General features: G+C 37.0%; 2 protein-coding genes across 4 annotated transcripts in view; both read left to right on the top strand.

The window, feature by feature from the left end:
* LOC136258988 (uncharacterized) overlaps positions 1 to 6290 on the top strand; it is a 30451-nt gene extending 24161 nt beyond the window's left edge. For all 3 annotated transcript variants that reach the window (XM_066052383.1, XM_066052381.1, XM_066052380.1), the window contains 5 exons: positions 952 to 1148; positions 2403 to 2505; positions 2558 to 2719; positions 4448 to 4620; positions 5747 to 6290. In XM_066052383.1, coding sequence (XP_065908455.1) covers positions 952 to 1148; positions 2403 to 2505; positions 2558 to 2719; positions 4448 to 4620; positions 5747 to 6107 — 996 coding nt within the window. In that variant the 3' untranslated portion in view covers positions 6108 to 6290. The remainder of the gene's footprint in view (positions 1 to 951; positions 1149 to 2402; positions 2506 to 2557; positions 2720 to 4447; positions 4621 to 5746) is intronic.
* A 3461-nt stretch (positions 6291 to 9751) lies between these two features.
* On the top strand, positions 9752 to 20044 carry LOC136258998 (uncharacterized). Its single transcript, XM_066052402.1, has 7 exons — positions 9752 to 9996; positions 10055 to 10258; positions 13365 to 13450; positions 16958 to 17091; positions 18320 to 18619; positions 18831 to 18997; positions 19541 to 20044. Exons 1-7 carry the CDS (start codon positions 9878 to 9880, stop codon positions 19872 to 19874), a joined length of 1344 nt encoding a protein of 447 aa, XP_065908474.1. The 5' UTR covers positions 9752 to 9877; the 3' UTR covers positions 19875 to 20044.
* The last annotated feature ends 171 nt before the right edge of the window (positions 20045 to 20215 follow it).

Raw genomic sequence — 20215 nt, 5'->3', positions numbered from 1 at the left:
ATGATTATTATTATTATTATTATTAAAGCTCTACAGTGGCCTGCACTGTAGGTCTGACAGCAACATGTGCTGCATAGTACTTGCCTTAATCTGTTTGCTATGAACTGGCAAATCCATTAATGTATAGTACTTTACCTGTACTCCTCCATGTGGACGAAGAAGGAGGCCAACAAAGAAATGTTGTTAGTAAACTTTATTTCTACTGTATCGTAAATTAGTGGCCATGGCTTGTGTGGTGTGTGCAGTTCAAACATGAAATAAAAACAATAACAATAACAAAAATTACCATACTCTCCATGAACAGGCAAATCCGATGTTCATATTGATTTAAGCTTTGTTTTAGTGCACATCAAAACAATCAAAATGTATGTAAAGTTTTTATGTAGCACATAAACAACTAGCTTTCACGTAACTGGTCACAATTTCTTAAGCCACAAAGATATCATCATTCTTGTTGAAGTGCAGAGCTAACATATTTTATTGGCTTTTTACTGTTCAGAATGGCATGTGTGCAGGGTTTTAAAATGTATCCCAAAGCTCTAATAATGGTAGCTATTACAACATAGCTCTGTGGGAAATCCCTACGTCGGCATGCTACCACCATCTGTTTAAGTCAAAAATAAGGATTTTCCCAGTTGTAATAACTACCACTATCCCGTGTTTCACTACTTAAGTCATTGGAACCAATATCCGGTGGATTCTTGTGAGTGTTTCTTGTTTTTAATGCTGGATTTGAAGGTAGATACATTAAGCCTTATTTCGTAAAGTGCATTTCCATTGTGTATCATGTTTTTATAATGCTGCTGGCAACATTTTGGGTGGCGCCCATCACTTTAGGGGCAACCCTACTAAACAGTACTACCACACTGTTTGATAGTATTCCTGTGCCAAATTTTCTCCTGTAAGACAGACAGACAGAAGTTACTACTTTGTTATTTTACTTTGATACAGAAATCAGGTGAATACTACAGTACGGACAGCATTTCTAGTACTGGTAGTGTATACAGTCAAGCTGGAGGTGGTAAAGTACAATATGATATTACTGGATCAATATGTCTTGCTGTATACCATACTAACAATCAGTTAGTTGTGGATGTGAAAAGTGCCAAGGAGATTGCAGGGGTCAACCGTAACCACTTGTCCAACCCGTAAGTGTTCACTGGTTTGTACTATATGGTGGAACCTCAGAATACTGTTTTAAATATCATGATGAATGAATGTTGTAGTTGAACCTTTTAAATAGATGATCTCAAGCCTTTGTGGTAATGTCAAAAAGTTACGTATTCTGTATTGTAAAAAGTAGTAGTGATTCTATAGCATTTGAATTCTTTTGATTGTTATGTTTTGACCTCTATTATAGCCTTGTGATTAAAACCCTTAAAAGTGTTACCATACAACAGGAAATTTTGACAAGAAAAGGTTGATGGATTAGTTAATTAATTAATTAACCCTTTCAGAGCTAAATTTCTTGGCGCACTTTACAAGACATGCCGAATCATGCTGTATAAGCCTCACTGTACACTAAACCACTTGGTTACTATACCTCTATGTAAATGCTGTGGACTAACAATTTCGACTGGGTTGTTTTTATTTATGTAAATAGCACCACAAAGTAATTATAAGACAACAAAACTACAAAATACACTAAAAGTAGCCTTGATAAACAGGAGGCCACTAATAAACTATCTACAAATGAGTGTTACAGTGCAAGAAACTATTTTATATTGTTTCCTTACTTAATCATCATCTTCGTGGCTGGTTTCTTCGAGTTTTATCACAAATCCAGTGTCATGTATGCGTATACACACACAATTGAATCACGCCACATGTCTGAAAAACCATCCACTGCTACTTGCTGGTTGTCTTAGACTATCTATAATGATGTATCTTTGTTCAAAACATTACTATCAACTCAAATATAAATGAAATAGCCGTATTTTCGAGAGAACGGTTTTACCGGGTTATGTAATAAACCCGCAATAGTGTGCGAACTATCCAGTTATCCCAGAAATGGGACCTTTGTGGGCGTGCCCGCTTTAAGGTTAGCGCATCGTACTATGAAATGCACAATAGAAGCGCTAGCGTGTTGGAATTGCACTCAGCGCGTGTTTTATACCGTCGTGCCAGATAAATCCGGTTACAGCCATGAAAGGGTTAAATTCATCAACTTTTGAATTGTCAAATGTTCATAAGTGCCTTTTACATGTGATTTCTTGATTGTTGTCAACATTTAATTCGTCAAGTGTGTATTTGTCAACTCTTCTTTCCATCAAAAGTTTCCCCTTTGTTACGTGGTCCATAGGGATAGCTGAGGTTCCATATTCCATAAGGCAGAGTGTCAGTTTTTCAAATGCATGTTTATGTGTACAGTATCTCACATTGTTTTTTCTTGTTGTCCACAGTTACGTCAAGCTGTACCTCCTACCTGACATCACAAAGAAGACAAAGAGAAAAACTTGTACCGTTCGTAAAAGTGTCAACCCTGAGTATAATGAAACATTTACTGTAAGTCATTCCCCTATTATCTAATTATTGGTGTGAATGTATTTCATGACAGTTTGATGGTGATATTGACAGTATAGAGGAACGCACACTACAAGTTTCCATTTGGAATCAAGACCGATTAGGACATAATAAGTTCTTGGGGGAAGTGAGGTTAATTCTGAAGGAAGTTTCATTATCAAACACTGATTACCAATGGTACTCACTGCAAGAAATGGTAAGATTGCAGAACTAGACCATTGTATACATACTATTAAATGTGTGCAGACCACATGATGTACACAATAGACTTTGAAAGTAGTTTAAATTGCTCTGATATTTGCTGTTGCACAATACTGGATGTGGTTAGCCATCAAAATGTCACTGGGAAACCATGGACACTAAAAGCTTTGCTACACAGAAACCTTAGAAGATATCTGAGGTTTCAAAATGGCATGGGAAACATTGATTTCTACACCTTTTGGTGGTTGTAGTTATAGCGATTGGCAGGTTATGAACTGCTGAAGTTGAAAACAGCTGGCAAAGAAAAGTTTTTAACAAAAGCACGCAATGACAACCAGAGTTGGGGGTAACGTAACGCGTTACATAATAATATTACTTTTACAGTAACAAGTAATATAACGTGTTACATGACAAAGTAGTGAGTAATATGTAACAGATATTACATCCGGAAATTGTAACGGATTTAATGCGTTACTTCCTTTTAAGGCGCATTGTATCCAGGCACGTAATTGATTGCATTTTGGGTCCAGGCAAAACTGGAGATAGCGTTATAGGCATGGACAAAGAATGATATTGTATGGGGAGTGCCCTTGAGGCCAAGATACAACAACAACAAAGTATGTATTTGTGGCTGAACTACACCAGAGAAACATGTGTCTCGCTTGTGTCACTTGTAGTTGGAGGCTGGTAACTTGTATCATAGATAGTATATTCTACGTAGAATATACTATCTATGCTTGTATTTAGAAGGTTGGACTTACTTTATAGTTTGTAATGAACAAATGTAATATGTAATATTATTACTAGTTACAGCCCTCAGAGTAGCGAGTAATATGTAACTCGTTACTTTTTTCAGTAAGTAATATGTAACTGTAGTGCGCTACATCGCGTAAAAGCAACGAGTAATGTTTAACTAGGTACATTTTTAGTGTAACGACCCCAACTCTGATGACAACACAAAAAACAAATGTTAGGGCAATGTTTGCTGGCTCAGTGTTTGCTTGCTGGCTTGTCAAGCTGATTGTAGAAGTTATCTTTAATCCGATCCAAAGAGTACACTCTTTGCTAATCAGCTCTGATTGGTTTTTAAGTATGAAATCACATGGATCAGCCATGGAAAACATTTTTCAGCAAAATCTTAAACTCCAATTCACTCATCCTTTACTCTATTCTCAGCAGACAACCACAAAACAAAATGTAGTCACATAGAATTGGAGCATACTGTATACTTAGTAATTAATGAAGATTTAACTATCAATTATCATCATTTTCCCAGTGGCTTTAATACATTTTTATCCACAGCATCCAATTTTTACATCATATGCAAGTAACACTAACTGCAATTTAAGGTCTTTAAATAAGCTGGTCTATTAACAGCTGTCAAATTTTTACGTAAAGATGATTGTGACATTCAACATGTTGTGACCTAAAGCTCCATAATACCTATAGTATGGTATATCCCCTCATGACAAAGACTCGTGTGAACTTGAATATTAGGAACAACAGAAAGTTCCCAGTTGCATAAGTGGAGAAATGTGATTTCTGCTTTCACAGTACATGTAATAATATATTATTGAAGCTATTGTTAAAATGTGCATAAGATATATAACTAAGTTATAATCATGACATAAATTCCCATGACATACAGGTGTTTACATGACATAAGAGTTTCTGTGTCATAGCATCTCGTTGTGTGTTATTCAGAATGCATTAACCATTGTAGGCTGATGAGGATGATGAGTCAGCAGCATATGTTGGTGATATCCGGGTGATGTTGCAGTATGTGCCTGAGCCAATCAAGAAGGGGAGGAATAAGAACAGGGGCTGTATACATGTTTGGATCCATCAGGGTAGACAGTTGCAGAGGGTCCATAGTGAATCAACGTTTGTACAATGGTTAGTCCAATGTGATTACTCTACTACCTCACTTGGTGGAGTACTGTAAATTATCCATTTTTGCTCCATTACAAATTGTTATATACAGTACTGCTCAAATGTAATACATTACCACTCAAATATATGTCGTCTCCCGAGAGTGCGAGTGATTAAAAAACTCGCTAATTAGAGGGCACGGCACCCATTTCGCTCATGAGTATTCATCGCTTTTTGTTTAGGATGAATACTCACGAGTGAAACAGGTGCCACGCCCTTTAATTAGCGAGTTTTTTAATCACTCACTCTTGCGAGACAACGTTACATTTGAGCGGTACCGTATATATATGTGCGTGCGTACATGCGTTTGTGCATGCGTGTGTGTGACTGGATGTGCCTTTTCCACACATTTTACATGCTAGCAAACAAAATGATGTAACACTTGACTCCTTATACTGATTAAAATGCAGCCAGATACTGTAGCTACGTACACTCGTGTAAACGTTCAGGGATTATATGCCATGATAAAAAGATTATGAAGCTTCAAAGTTCAAAAAATGGGTCAAATTTTGTGTGTACAAATCCAGTCACATATAAACATAGATAGTGGCAAGTTTACCACAACATGGCCACAGGTTCATAGCTGGTACATCCCTTGTTAAGCATTCTCAGTGTAATAATATTCAGAATCTTCAAACAATGTAGTTGTGTTTTTATTTCACATGCAATATTGTGCATATTAGGCCTGAGCCTATTATATTGCCTATTATGCTTTTGAGCAATGCTCCAAAAATTTCTCCTGTTATGCTCCAATTACCCCCAATTGTGTCCCATTATGCTCCGAATATGCTCATATAAAATTGTGTCTTGACTGCTCTATTAATCTGTTCTTCACAATGTAGCTGTAAATCTGATTTTTACCATGTTTGCACACTATCCTGTTCTGCATCATGCAGAGTTTCAGCTTCTCTGATAACCACTGCACAAAAATTGTACCTATTATGCTGGCATTATGCTCAATGCTTTTGGCTACCTATCATGCCCCAAATTATGCTGACATAATTGTCGCAGGCCTATATAGTACATATACAATAATCACTCTACAAGTTGCTAACAGACAAAGTTATGATATGAGATTATCTATTTACAGCACTCTTCTGCCACATAGTAAAGGTGATCGATACAAGTCTGACATCATCCAGGGTGATAGAGATCCTTGTTACAATGCCAAATTCAAGTTTGATAAAATCAACAATGTGGAGTTATCATATGATAGAGTTCTGGAGATCACAATATGGGAACCACATCATAACACTAATGAATTTGTAGGTGGACTTAGAATTGGACCCAAGCCGCAACCTGGAATCAGAAATGAATGGATTGATAGTGATGGGAATGAAGTTAGCCAATGGGAGACGATGATGGCTCATCCTGAGGAGTGGATTGACGAGTGGCATACCCTACGATCATCAATGAAACCTCGGGAAATTAGCTTGACTGCGTCACTCTAATCAACACATATACTAATAGTGAATATGATTAATATTGTTTGTATTTTTGTATAAGGCAGCAATCCCATCATCATGTAATTATATGATCTGTAAACACACACACACACAAACTATTTTGGTGTAACATATGTACATAGTTTGACAGTTTGACATTTTTAATATTACTTAGCCCAACAGTTGTTATACAGTACCCAACTGGGATAGAGATCCTAACTATTATACGTGTTACTGAACAATCAAGTTACCACTGCATGGGTCTGGTCTGTATTCAACTATGGCGTAGGATATTGATATTTCAACTGAAGTGTATGTTCTAATTAATGCTTAGTGAATATTTGGATTATTTGTTTAGTATGACCATAACTCACTAACAATATTTGTTAATTCTGCCTTGAAACTTTATAGATGGTGAATCAAGTGATATTACTATAAAGATATCGGGCATCAAAATTAGTCCCTAACAAAATAATTCTGTGCATTTTCGATAGAAATGAAACCAGGCAGTTATGTTACATATCAGTATTAGGTATGTATTCAAGTTACACTGTACTTTGAAGATCATTTCAAAGAATTATTCAAAGGGATTCACTTGCTTGCTTTCAAGAATTGATTCATAATTTTCCTTTGTATATTGTATGGATGCAACGCATTCCATCACCTTGCTTCATGCAGAACATTAATTTTATAGCCTGGACATGTTTACTGTAAAAGCTGCATCCACAATATTGTACTATTCATCACATTCTGATTGTCTGGAAGACTTCTGTAACTGTTTGAGCGTAAACTGGATGGCTGCAGGATCAAGGCTACCAAGACTTAATCACATATGGATTTTCTCCTTTCTGCAACTTTTCAAACATAATTAACATCTTTAAACTGATTGTATAATACCAGGTGACATACAGACCTTTAGCACTTCCACTGTAAAGCCTCATAATAAAATAATTAATAAAGAACAATACATGTGGCCTTATGGCAACAATAACAACTAACTAGTTATAGCTAATAACCTCTTGCAGGTGGTGAATGTCGTCCCCTCCATTTGTACCTATTTGAGCATGTCAACAACAGCATTTCATCTATAAGCAGCACTTCATGTCTTACATCTTGTTGTGTGTTTTGCTTGATGTGCTAGTTTTGATTCATTTTGTTAGACAGTATATGTGACTGGGCCTGCGATAATAGGGCATGTGGGCACATGATTTTTGTCTACTTTTTCACACTTTCATCACTCATAACGTTTTGTACCATTATGCTATGGTGTTGCAATTTTCAGCACTTAGTAAGCATTTCATTGGCATAATGATGCAAGTTACAGAATGGAAATATACTTTTCCAGTAATGAGATATGACCAGTAGAGTGATGGGGTGTAGTTTGTGCCCACATGCCCTGTTTTCGCAGGCCTGGTCACATATATAGACATGTCCTACTATATTACACTCATCATTACTGGGATGTGGTAAACACCGGACATCGACTTGTTGTATAATAGGTACATAGCATTTCATAACTCTTCCTTGTGTAGTAGCTACTTAACATTATTTTATTAAAACCTGGACTGTTGATGAAAGTATGCAATAAACGTTTTTCTCACCAGACGTTTAATAGCCCATGACCTGGTGCCAAACAGGCTGCTACAAATTCCATGCTAAAAGACCACTAGATGGTTTGACTATAATAATTCTAGATGAAATTTTCTAAGTATCATTATCTTCGTGTAATGAAGACATTTTGTTTCACTCATTAATTCCATGCAAGTCACATCACTTCAATGATGTGATTGATGTCATGTCACTTGCATAATTATTATCATTGACGTCAACTATAGTAATCCAATATTATCAGATGTGATGAAGCTGTAATATGCACATTATAGTTCACAGGAAAGAAACATTCTTGCATGAAGCACATGAAGTGGTGCTGTACTTTAGTGGTATTTCTTTACCGGATGATGCTTATTTTTCTGGCACCAGAGCAACATCATTTTAATTTGCTAGCTAATGCAAGGATGACACATTATTTGTACAAAGAATTATACTAGTTCATATTACTATGATACTGGAAATGTATATAAGCAGCTAGATACTAGGCTAGGACTGCTTAGCATAGATGATATCCAAAATTAATTATGAGTGAAGCTGCTATAGTATATTTTGTGACAACTTTGTTTGATTAGGCATGCACTAATGATGTTCATACCGTGACTGTATACTTTAAGGCAATATTTTACCGGCTTCAAATTAAATTTTGTAAACTGACTTGTCAGATTCTTTGTCATAGCTACTGAACACTGCAACTAGTAATGGTGTGGTTTGCAAATATGCCACACAATAGTTCAAGCAATATAGCTACTACACTCAGGTTTGAAACAAAAGGTTTCAACTGAGATTACAGTTTTTAGGAATTAGGATGCCAGTTGCACTATTTCAGGCTAGCTAGCTGATTATATTAACATTTGAGAGATCACTAGGTTCAATATTAAATATAAGATTGATTACAATGTGCATGCACACAAATTATGCCACAGTCAGATTTTGGAAAATCATTCTTAATGTCATGCATCAAACAATTAAACATTATTTTACTGTGTTACCATTAAGACAGTTACGCACCTGTTGGATTACTTCACACAGTTTGTTGTAATTCAAAATAATGATTGAAATTACTGTAGCTTGACTAAATCTCTTTTTGATAATGATTATAATTTATGTGACTGGATTTGCAAAAAGGGGTCTTCCACACACATCCAATATACCAACTTTGACAATTCATAACTTCAGATTACAATAAGCTATTAGCTTCAAATTTGGGCTGTAGTGTGTACCAAGATAGGTTAATTTGATGGAGAGAAATTGAGGTTTTTATGTGCCTTGCAACTAAGTTATGATCTTCCAAATGTATAGAATTGGATGTGCCCCCTTTCGCAAATCCAGTCACATATTCAGATACTGGAAAGACAGCTTAATAATTGAGGAGAGCGAGAATTCAAAACTCAAAAGAAAGAGAGAAGAAAAAGTGACATACTCTGAGCTGTTCAGTTTATAAAATCATTTTGTGCGTTACAATGATATTCATACACTTCTTGTTATGGTACATATACACACCCTTAACTGCATTATACCCCTACACAACCACTTCCCATATTTCATATATATACATGAACATGTGTTTGGCACATGGTCAGTCTGACCTATGTGGGGACTAGCAGGCACTGGTTCTCATTTAATTTCAATTAACAATCCCCTGAAAGGGTAAAATACTAATACAAAATTACCTGTGTAGCAGCACCATCTAATCAACGCCTGCATTACTACACAGCACTTAATGGAAGCTTTGCCGCACATATATCATGGTTGGAGAATAAAAGATGATTTGATGTCAGTGGGTAGCTAAATATTGTTCAGGTAATGATTTACAACTGTAATACGTAGTAGGATGTTGCTTTATGCTTCCCGTTGCCGGACCCTCGTCGGCTACTATTTTAAAGTAAACTCTTATTGTTTCTGTATTAGTGCAGTGATAGTCTCACTGCCCCCTTGTGGTCTGGGGGCGAGACTACTGCAGTGACTGGTCTAGAAGAGAAATTATTCTGCAAGTCAACTGGGAATCACTATTGTTTATGATCACGTGACTAGCGCAGCTGGACATTATGGAATGACATCACAGAATGATGATATTAAAACTCTTCCCTGATCCGAACGAGCATTGTTAAGAGGTCTGGAGGAGTTAAAGGGGCGGGTTTAACTACAGTTTTAACTAGCGTTTGGTGATGTGTGGTGACCAGATGCAGTCACATGCTATCGTCCTCACCGAGGAAGAAGAGGATGCGTTGAGTAGTGTGTTTGAAGAAGAGCTACAACTACAACGAGACGAAGAAAATCGCCTCAAGTTAGAAGAGACTTTATTTGTGTCCTTTATCATTTAATATCGCTCACTTTCTTTCCAGGCGGCTACGAAATGAAGTAGATAGACTGGAGCAAAAGAGTAATAGTTACACGGCCTCGTGTTGCAGTTGTTGTGGGGTCCGGTTTGGTCTGATCATAAACAGGGGAGCGTCGTGTCCGATTTGTACTAAACGAGCGTGCAAACAACATCGTTGCTACGACTTGCACAGTAATTCGTGGAGATGTACTCTTTGTGATATGAGAGTGTGAGTGTCTCAATGGTACATGTTGTGTATTGTAGCGGGTGATGTAATAATAACAGATGGTACTTCCTTATTGGTTCAGTTGGGCACTGGAGGGCGAGCATGGGAGTAGCTCTATAGCCATCTCAGGCAGGTCGGACCATCTGAGGGGTACGACACCTCTAGCAATCATGTATGCCTTTCAGCTCATAGCAATCACAAATCAACTAGCAACTTTTACTTATGCACATAGCTAGCTAAAACTGATCTTGCAATCTTATTGTTAACCAACACAAGTTCGCAGTGATAGCTAAAAGTGTTAAAATCAGGACTTATTGTCCTTCAGAACCCAGTAACAACCTCACTAATCACACTACAGCAATCACAGTGTAAAGTTTCAAATCAGTTTCAAATCACATACAGATTCCCTCATGACTCAGAGTTGTGACTAGTAATAATGTATTATGTGATATTACAATTTTGGTTTCAGTATAGTATTGGATAATTGTTAAATATTGTGTTGCCATTATGCAATCACTTACTAATTAACTGAATGGGTGGTGTATACATTGATAATATCAGGCTCAGTTGTGTTTTCTTCTCAATGTGTTGGCAACTAAAGGTAGTGGATAGCTGTCAACAGTAGTTAATATTTTAATGTGATATCCATGAGACCTTGGTTTGATTCTTGTCCTTGCTGTAACTATTTGATGTTATTGCTTATCCATTGCTTATCCATTGCTTATCCATTGCTTATTGCTTTATCCATTAAAATTCACTACTGTTTGAGGAGATAGTTATACCATATAGGAGAAAGTTTGGTGAGAGGAAGGATGGGTGGTTTGGCAAGTGATTGATGTTTCGCTAAACTAAAATCTGTCAAATCGTTTGTATAATACAAATCCGTGTTACCTACTAACAAATTCACCTAGTCTCTTTCAAAAATGTTTGCTTCAACAAATTTCTTCTTTTTTTAGTATGATTACATATTTGTACAGCTCAGTGTTATGGCTCATTGTAATGTGGACCGGGACACTTTCTAACAGATCAGTGAGATGGACAAGGGTTGCGATGTTTATCGTTGGAGGCCTTAATTGAATCATCTCAATTTATAAGTTTGATAAAAGTTGAATTATTGTTCTATGAAATAAATTTTAAAAATCCATCTGGACTATATTCCTCTCTGCTGTTGGTCCCATGTCTAAGAACAGTCACTGTTGGCTCTCATTGTAGGCCTCTCAGAAGTTTAGTACTTATTTAGACGTTATTAATTATATAGTTTGATAGATTATATGAGTGATATCCGCAATGGCGTTTCAGTTATGTTTTGTGTATATCTATGATGTCACAAAACAAAGTGGCCGCCGTAGTGTGGGGACTTTGTACAGGGAGGTATAGGGCGAGATAGTGTTCCCCTATGATAACATTTATAAATTTGAAAAAGGGCGCCAGAAGGTGAGGCATATATAATGCAATACAAATAAGCCTGTTTGTGTTTGAATTTAAAATTTTTGGTTTGCTTTCCTTATTGGATGGAGTACGTTTTGTACTGTCACGGTACGTGTACTACTTCTTACCTTTATCATCTTGTGGTTCCATGTGTAAAACACTACAGACAACATTCATTTAGAATACTGTGTGCTAGAAGCCCCCATACTAACACAGCCATTTTGTCAATTGTGACATCAAATTTCATAATCACAACATCAAGAAACATCATTAGGATGTTACTCATAATTATAGATATAGGATGGGTGGAATTCACTTAATGAACAGGGTCCTAGATCAGATGTTGCATTATTTAACAATGTTACAAATTGTGTCATCTCATTGAGAATGTGCCTATATTCATACAATATAGAAAACTGTTCAACTGTCACTAAATTTGTTTCAAGATATACTAATTGTGCAGGTTTGCCCTTCAGTGACCAACACGATCATTTGCTTAGATGGTGCTGATGGGGTGGCACCAACCCATATGCTTTATTGAGAGATGGATGACTCTGCTATTGTTACTAGCATTCTATTGATGATAATAATTATTATTGTTGAAAAGAATAGCACCTTTAGAATTTGACATGTTATATCACTCTCTTCCAGTGTATATTGTATGTACTTGGCTGCACAATAAAACTAGTGGCATAGTGAACCTTTTAATGAATTCCCCATGCTTATAGCTGTCATCTCCAGGGATAACTGTATGATAGGCTGATGTTATTCAGCTCCACTACCAGGTGATAGGGAGCTTTGACTCTGTACCATAGATTTAGTAGATAAATCAGTATAACAGCATAATTATTGTTCTCTACATTTTATGATATCAATCACGCTTTTATTCAACAAAGTAGCACAAACATTTCATTATAGATTTAACATTAATTATCAGTGTCATGAAGAATCATTTGTGACTGTCTCTGGGAAAACTGGTCTTATCGCCCATTTAAAAGTATCGAGAAATGCCGGTTTTAAATACTCAGCGTGTTGTAGCTTGCCAATGGTGATAGCTACACATACCAAATTTTCACACGTTTTACAACAATTTATTACTTCCCAGATCATCCACTGAAGAAATAGTCAATGGCTAAGTTTCCCACCATTTTAGATAGTTATTTAACCAAGGTTGGCTGTATCAGGCAAGCTCCAAAAGGGGTGGGAGGCGGGGGCCTGGAAGGTGGGCTAGATGCTGTTTTAAAAATTGAAGAGGAAAATGTTGGGATGAATTAGGCCAAGTAATGGGTCATTCAGGGCTTAAAACTGGCTATAATGAAAGGAAATGTACAGCACAGGTCATTATCCAATACCACGGAGCTGTACAGCCACATGCAGTCTTGGCCAGGGCTCAGTCAAGACCCCAGACCACTCATACGGCTTGCCACTGTGCTTGATAAAAGCAGCTAGCAAAAGCAGACCACTTTACTTTGGTCGACTGTGACAGTAAAATTTGATAGTGCATTCATAAAGCTTTGTGTTTGTGTGAAAAAACCAAACTTCCTGTCTTGGGCGATGAGATCAGTTTTCACAGATCCAGTCACATTTTATGATGAATGGCTGAATTGGGTTTCATGTTACAAATTATTGTCACTATAGTTATTTAATCCAGGTGTATTATATGTCATTCTTTTGTTGACAGAATGTTATGCATTAATGAGGAGACATTAAGTAGCACCAGTATTGAAGATCTGAACAAGCCAGTTACCATGTTAAGTGGTGACCAAGGTATAACATGTTTGTGTATGTGTGTTGGGATAAAGCCACTCTGTCCAGTCATGTTCAAGGGCATACATACATCAAAAAGCCACCCCCCTACGGAGAAAGCATTGATGTGGGTTTGTCACTTTGTGGTGATCAGATTGTGCCAGGTTCCATCTTTGTAGCTTGTTTCAGTTAAAGAAGCACCTGTAATTTATTTTCCATGTTTTTGGCTGAAACTTCTGGTTTTTGCTGAGCCAGTCTATACCAGTTCATTAACAACAAAAAACCTTGCACCTTTTAGTGCTTCTTAATAACAAGAGTTCATAATAATTATATTATGAACTCTTGTTAATATAATGGTGACACAAAAATTGTCATGCAGTGCCCAGGCAACCATGTAATTTACTTTTGGACACACAGACTGTGTACTGCTGTGGTGTGAGAACACTCACTAGAACTGGGTGCTATTAGAATTTTACCTAGTAATATCAATGCTATAGTAAAAAGCAAACCAAGATAACTTTGTGAAGGACTATTTGCAATTAGCAAGACATGGCCACTCAAAACTGCGTGTACGTCAAGACACACGGTAGTGTGTTGTGCGGCCCAAGAAGCCAGTGTGCAACACCCGTGAGTATATTGACAGGAAGAACAAAAACGTAATTTTCACACCTCCGTAGCTCTGTGCTGCTTTGATGAAACAAGATGATTTTTGCTATGGACACTCCCTCCAACTTCAGCACTCCACATTCCAAATTGGAGTGCAATTGCTTCAGACGTTCCCGAGATATGCGACTTCAAAAATTGGCTTAGTTTCTTAGTTTTTTTTTCTTTTTTCTTCCTCTTTTTGCACACTTACAAAAACTGCTATAAAACGTGAACGCTATATCCGATTGCCTTGAAATTTGGCAAACAGATGGGGGGTATAAAGGCACATCTCGGTACCAACTTTGGCTGGAATATGATAAACAGGCAAAGAGTTATGAGTGATTATTCACGAAAAATAACACTAATATGTTGTCATGCCTACAGGATAAACCGCGTATGGGAAGATGCTGAAAATCGGTGGATGAATAGGTTAACTATTGAACCTCAAACCTTTTGTGGTTTGAAAGAAATCGAGCTTAAAACCAGGAAGATACAACGAAAAAACCAACAGTGTGTAACAATTATGCAATTGAGATTAGCTAATAAAAAACGACTGCTTGCCACACCTACCAGATGAACCGCTTTGGCTAATGCTTTGAAAATCGTTGTACAGATGGAGTAATCATCTTAGAAAGGCTCATCGATGGTGTAGAAGAATCAAACTTAAAGCCACGGAGTTATAACACGAAATCCAACTTGGTGCAGCAAGTGCGAGATCGAGATACTCTAATAGAGCAGTCATCCTAATAGAGCAGTCACTCTGAAGAGAATTCAAGAGATCAGCTAGAAACAAGTAACCTGTATAGAGATCAGCTACAAACAATTCACCCTGTAGAGAGATCAGCTAGAAGAAGTTACCTTGTAGGGAGTTCATGCAACTATATGGAAAGAGATAGTTCAGCTAGAAGAAATCACCTTGTAGAGTTCAGTTACAAAGAAACCACCATGTAGAGAGTTCAGCTACAAACAAATCACCCTGTAGAGAGATAAATAGAAGAAGTTACCTTGCAGAGAGTTCAGCTACAAAGAAACCATCATGTAGAGAGTTCAGCTACAAACAAATCTCCCTGTAGAAAGATCAGTTAGAAGAAATTACCTTGTAGAGAGTTCAGCTACAAAGAAACCATTCTGTAAAGAGCTCAGCTGCAAACAAATCACCTATACAGAATTCAGCTACAAACAAATCACCCTGTAGAGTGATCAGCTAGAAGAAGTTACCTTGTAGAGAGTTCAGCTACAAAGAAACCATCATTTAGAGAGTTCAGCTTCAAACAAATCGCCTGTAGAGAGTTCAGCTACAAACAAATCTCCCTGTAGAGAGATCAGCTAGAAGAAGTTATCTTGTAGATAGTTCAGCTACAAACAAATCACCCTGTAGAGAGATCAGCTAGAAGAAGTTACCTTGTAGAGAGTGCAGCTACAAAGAAACCATCATTTAGAGAGTTCAGCTTCAAACAAATCACCTGTAGAGAGTTCAGCTACAAACAAATCTCCCTGTAGAGAGATCAGCTAGAAGAAGTTACCTTGTAGAGAGTTCAGCTACAAACAAATCTCCCTGTAGAGAGTTCAGCTACAAACAAATCTCCCTGTAGAGAGATCAGCTAGAAGAAGTCACCTTGTAGAAAGTTCAGCTACAAAGAAACCATTTTGTAAAGAGCTCAGCTGCAAACAACTCACCTGTACAGAATTCAGCTACAAACAAATCACCCTGTAGAAAGATCAGCTAGAAGAAGTCACCTTGTAGAAAGTTCAGTTACAAAGAAACCACCATGTAGACAGTTCAGCTACAAACTAGTGACCTTGTAGAGACATCAGCTAGAAGAAATTACCTTGTAGAGAGTTCAGCTACAAACAAATCTCCCATGTAGAGAGATCAGCTAGAAGAAATTACCGTGTAAAGAGTTCAGCTACAAAGAAATCACCATGTAGAGAGTTCAGCTGCAAAGACATCACCCTGTAGAAAATTCAGCCACAAACAAATCTCCCTGTAGAGAGATCAGTTAGAAGAAGTTACCTTGTAGAAAGTTCAGCTACAAAGAAACCATTCTGTACAGAATTCAGCTATAAACAAATCACCCTATAGAGAGATTAGCTAGAAGAAGTTACCTTGTAGATCGTTCAGCTACAAACAATTCACCCTGTAGAGAGAGCATCTAGAAGAAGTCACCTTGTAGAGTGTTCAGTTAAAAAGAAACCACCATGGAGATTTCTGTAATAAATATAATTATGTATTATATATATAATTTGTACATTTACTGATAAAATATTTAAAGTAGATCTACTTCATCTTTTCTTCTTCCTGTGGTAAAGAAAAAAAGATAGGTTAAAAAAGTCCCAAAGCCGGCCATAGGCCGGCTTTGGGGTATACAAATACAAAAAGAAGTGAAATCTAATCCAAAACAGCTAAGCTGTAAAAAAGTGTGCAGCCCTCCAAAAGGCTATGGTGAAAAAAGATGTGAAATCCAAGGTGGCGGCCAAGAAATGACTGTGATGGTAGGTTAATGGTAAAAATTTTAATAATGACAATTCAGGTGAATTTTGTGCCAAGACCAAGCGGCACAAAAATTCACCTGAATTGTCGTTATTACCATTAACCTACCATCACAGTCATTTCTTGGCCGCCACCTTGGATTTCACATCTTTTTTCACCATAGCCTTTTTGAGGGCCGCACACTTTTTTTTACAGCTTGGCTGTTTTGGATTAGATAAACTATTAGTTCATCATCATTTTGATCCTGTTACGTGTGATCTAGGAAGAAATGAGAAATCATACTTGTTCATTGCTATGTTACACCAACAAAATTGTTTAATAGAATAATCTCAGTTGTGTTAATAGTTCCATTTCCTTAATATGTGTTAGGTAACTACCTGGTTGTTTCATAGGAACTAATGAGGATTCATCACTCAAGAGATACTCATTACCAGAATCAGCTATGCTTAACTTCATGACAACCAACATTCAACCAAACATGATGAACACACAACATTCGTCACTACTGAAAAGCAGCAGCTGTCAGGTGTGAATGTTATGTAATCTGTTGTGTCTATTCATTTTGTGTGTGCTATAGTATTGCTCCAGTAACACTTATATAGTGACGTCAGCATGTATGTACTTCCACATGTACCCAGTCAACTAATTCTAATGTAGCACATTAGCTGATGTCACAATATCCTATAATTGTAGAAGTGGAAATGTAACAGGCACTCATTGGATTTATTGAACTACAATTTTAATGTCAAGATGTTGACTACCTTCTATTCCATCACTAGTAGGATAGATAATCCATTGCTCATCTTTACTGCCTGCTAAATATGAAACAACAAACCACGTCTTGTCACTATCTTTTATGAAACTAATGCTATCACCACCTTATAGTAACCAATATGTGACCGGATCTGCGAAAACCCGACATAATGGTGCATTTTTCAAATTCTTTATTATTGAATATTTATAATCCACTTAGCCGAGTGCATGCTCTGGCCAAGTTTCAGCCTTGTATGTCAACAACTTTTGGAGTTACAGCCCTACAAAGTAGCAGCAACAGAAAGATCGATTTGTACAGCAAGTATTGGGAAAATAAATTACAGGTGCTTACAAAAACAACTGTAACTTACAAACGCAATGTAGTACAGAGTTGCATCTTGCACCATCATGTTCGCCATGAATAGGGGAGTCCATTACATGGTGAGTTTTTTCTCCTACCATCTTTGTTCATTAATTACAGAGACGAAATCAGTGAAGAAAAATCGATCGCATACAACTGCTTCGACATGACATAAACAAATGCCCATAACTCACATAATTATCCTTTAGGCTACTGCTATGAAACGAAGAGTTTCGAACTCCTCTTGAGTAAGTGAATAAGATGGTACCAATGTTTTTATCATTGCACCCTTTCTTCATAATAAGCAAAGCATTTAAAAAGTTTACAATTTTTGTTCATTTACGCAAATATTTTATGCATTGCAATCGATAGCCTATACTGAAAATTTAAGCTTGCGTCATCATGTCGGGTTTTTGCAGATCTGGTCACATATACTAGTGATGTGTGTTGTTATGTTGTTATTTTTGATGCCACATCTAATTCCTTGTATTTTAACCACTACTATATGTGTTCAGACATTTCAATTCAGTATCGTTTTGGCATCAATATAATTTTTGTTAATACCTTGGTATGACTAAATAAGGTATATTACAGAGCCCTATCCTTAATATGACACACATACTATTGCTAACTCTTCCAGGACATCACAATTGGGACCAACAAGGACAAGGTGAAGGCTAGTAGTGATCATACCAGACCTAGTGATACTTTACAACAAACCAATATCTCCAGTCAACCCAAACCAATACTGCTACACCCCAATAGTGGTGATAATGGGATAGCAAAGTCAGTTGACCAACCTAGAAGTTCTGCTACACTCCCTCGACAAAGCAAAAAGAAACATCTCCTTGAAATGAATGATGATGAGTTGAGATCATTAACTATGATGAACACCAAGATTAATCGTGGCTCAGCCTCTGATTTAAGATTGGGAATGAAGGTATGTGTACTCTTCTTAGTGAATATGTTAAAGTGTGTGTAGTGATGTGATGTGTTCTTTACCATAGTTTGGTTAAGAAACACTTTCTAAATGGGTGATTCCTAATGACAGCATTTCAACAGTGTGATCCTGATTGCATGATATGTGTTTGAATCTATAAGATGTTAATTTTGTCATTTTACAGTTGTAATGCTATTAACTGTTCTTACAGGCTGGTACAGATAAACCGGTGCACCTCGGAGACATGAGAGTGATGATACAGTTTGTACCTGACACAAGCAAATCAGGAAAGGAGAAAGGAAGAGGTAGTCTTAATATCTGGATCCAACAAGCTAGAGGGTTACGGACATGTTGTGATCAAGGGACATACCTACAATGGTTAGTTGTAGTTAGTACATAATAATTATGAACTATATACACAACTCTTAATTTTGTAGCCCTGTTAAATCACTGTGTTGAGGCTGTCCCGAGCTCATCAACAGTACTACGTGTTCATTATTATTTAATTTGCGTACTATTTGTGGTATAGAAGTCTCTGCATGACAAATTATACTGTCTGGCTGCTTAGTCAAGTAGCTACACTCAATAAGATTGTAACTGCAACTTTTCCATAAAAATCAAGTGTTAAAACAACTCATTTTAGGTGTATGAAAATCCCTCCCAACACTATGACTTCATAAATGATTACATAATATACTATATATAGTAACTGAGTGTTTTTATTAGGGTAGTTGACTGCTCTATTAGAGTATCTTGATTTTACATTTATCACAATAATAATTAGCTGGTACAGTAGGTCAAAGTGTTATAATGGTGTACAAGATGGTGGGTGATGGGATACAAGATGGTGGGTGATGGGATACAAGATGGCGGGTGATGGGATACAAGTACTCTGATTTATATATGCATGTGTTTTCGTAGCACACTGCTTCCTCGAGGAAAACAGGAGAAGTTCAAGTCAGTGGTTGTTCAAGGTGGCAGTAACCCAACCTACAATACAATGTACCAGTTTGACAAAGTGACAAATGTGGAGTTATCATATGATAGAGTACTGGAGATCACAATATGGGAACCACATCGTAACACTAATGAATTTGTAGGTGGTCTTAGACTTGGACCCAAGCCACAACCTGGTAATAAGAACAAGTGGATGGATAGTGCTGGGAGTGAAGTTAGCCAATGGGAGATGATGATGGCTGATCCCAACCAGTGGATTGATGCATGGCATCCTCTACGATGTTTGATAAGGAGATGAAAATGTGTCCAGTACAGTCTTGTCACCACGTTGTGCCTGCACCTCCCTGGTGCAGAACTACTCCATGATATACATGATGACATAACTTCTGTGTGTATTGATTTTGTATATAACTAATAATGCTGTATGACTGTACATAATGCGTGCATTGTATATAATTGATTACTTAATGTTTTTAAGCCAAATAAAAGTACGTACAGACAGACCAGTATAATATTATATGTTGTATAATTATTTGGTACATTGGAAAAAATGCCACTGTTAAATGTGGACACCTTGATTCAGGATACTGTCCTATGTACACAACATTTAGATCCCTGAAATCAGACTACAGAGAGGTG

The sequence above is a fragment of the Dysidea avara genome, chromosome 6 (assembly GCF_963678975.1).
Source record: "Dysidea avara chromosome 6, odDysAvar1.4, whole genome shotgun sequence".
In the NCBI taxonomy this organism is placed as follows: domain Eukaryota; kingdom Metazoa; phylum Porifera; class Demospongiae; order Dictyoceratida; family Dysideidae; genus Dysidea; species Dysidea avara.
This window is presented reverse-complemented; position numbering and strand designations above follow the sequence as displayed.

Coding starts and splice junctions, on each gene's coding strand:
- LOC136258998 (XM_066052402.1), top strand. CDS start 9,878: ATGTGTGGTGACCAGATGCAGTCACATGCTATCGTCCTCACCGAGGAA. Junction 17,092..18,319: donor TGAAAAGCAGCAGCTGTCAG/GTGTGAATGTTA, acceptor TAACTCTTCCAG/GACATCACAATTGGGACCAA. Junction 18,998..19,540: donor CAAGGGACATACCTACAATG/GTTAGTTGTAGT, acceptor GTGTTTTCGTAG/CACACTGCTTCCTCGAGGAA.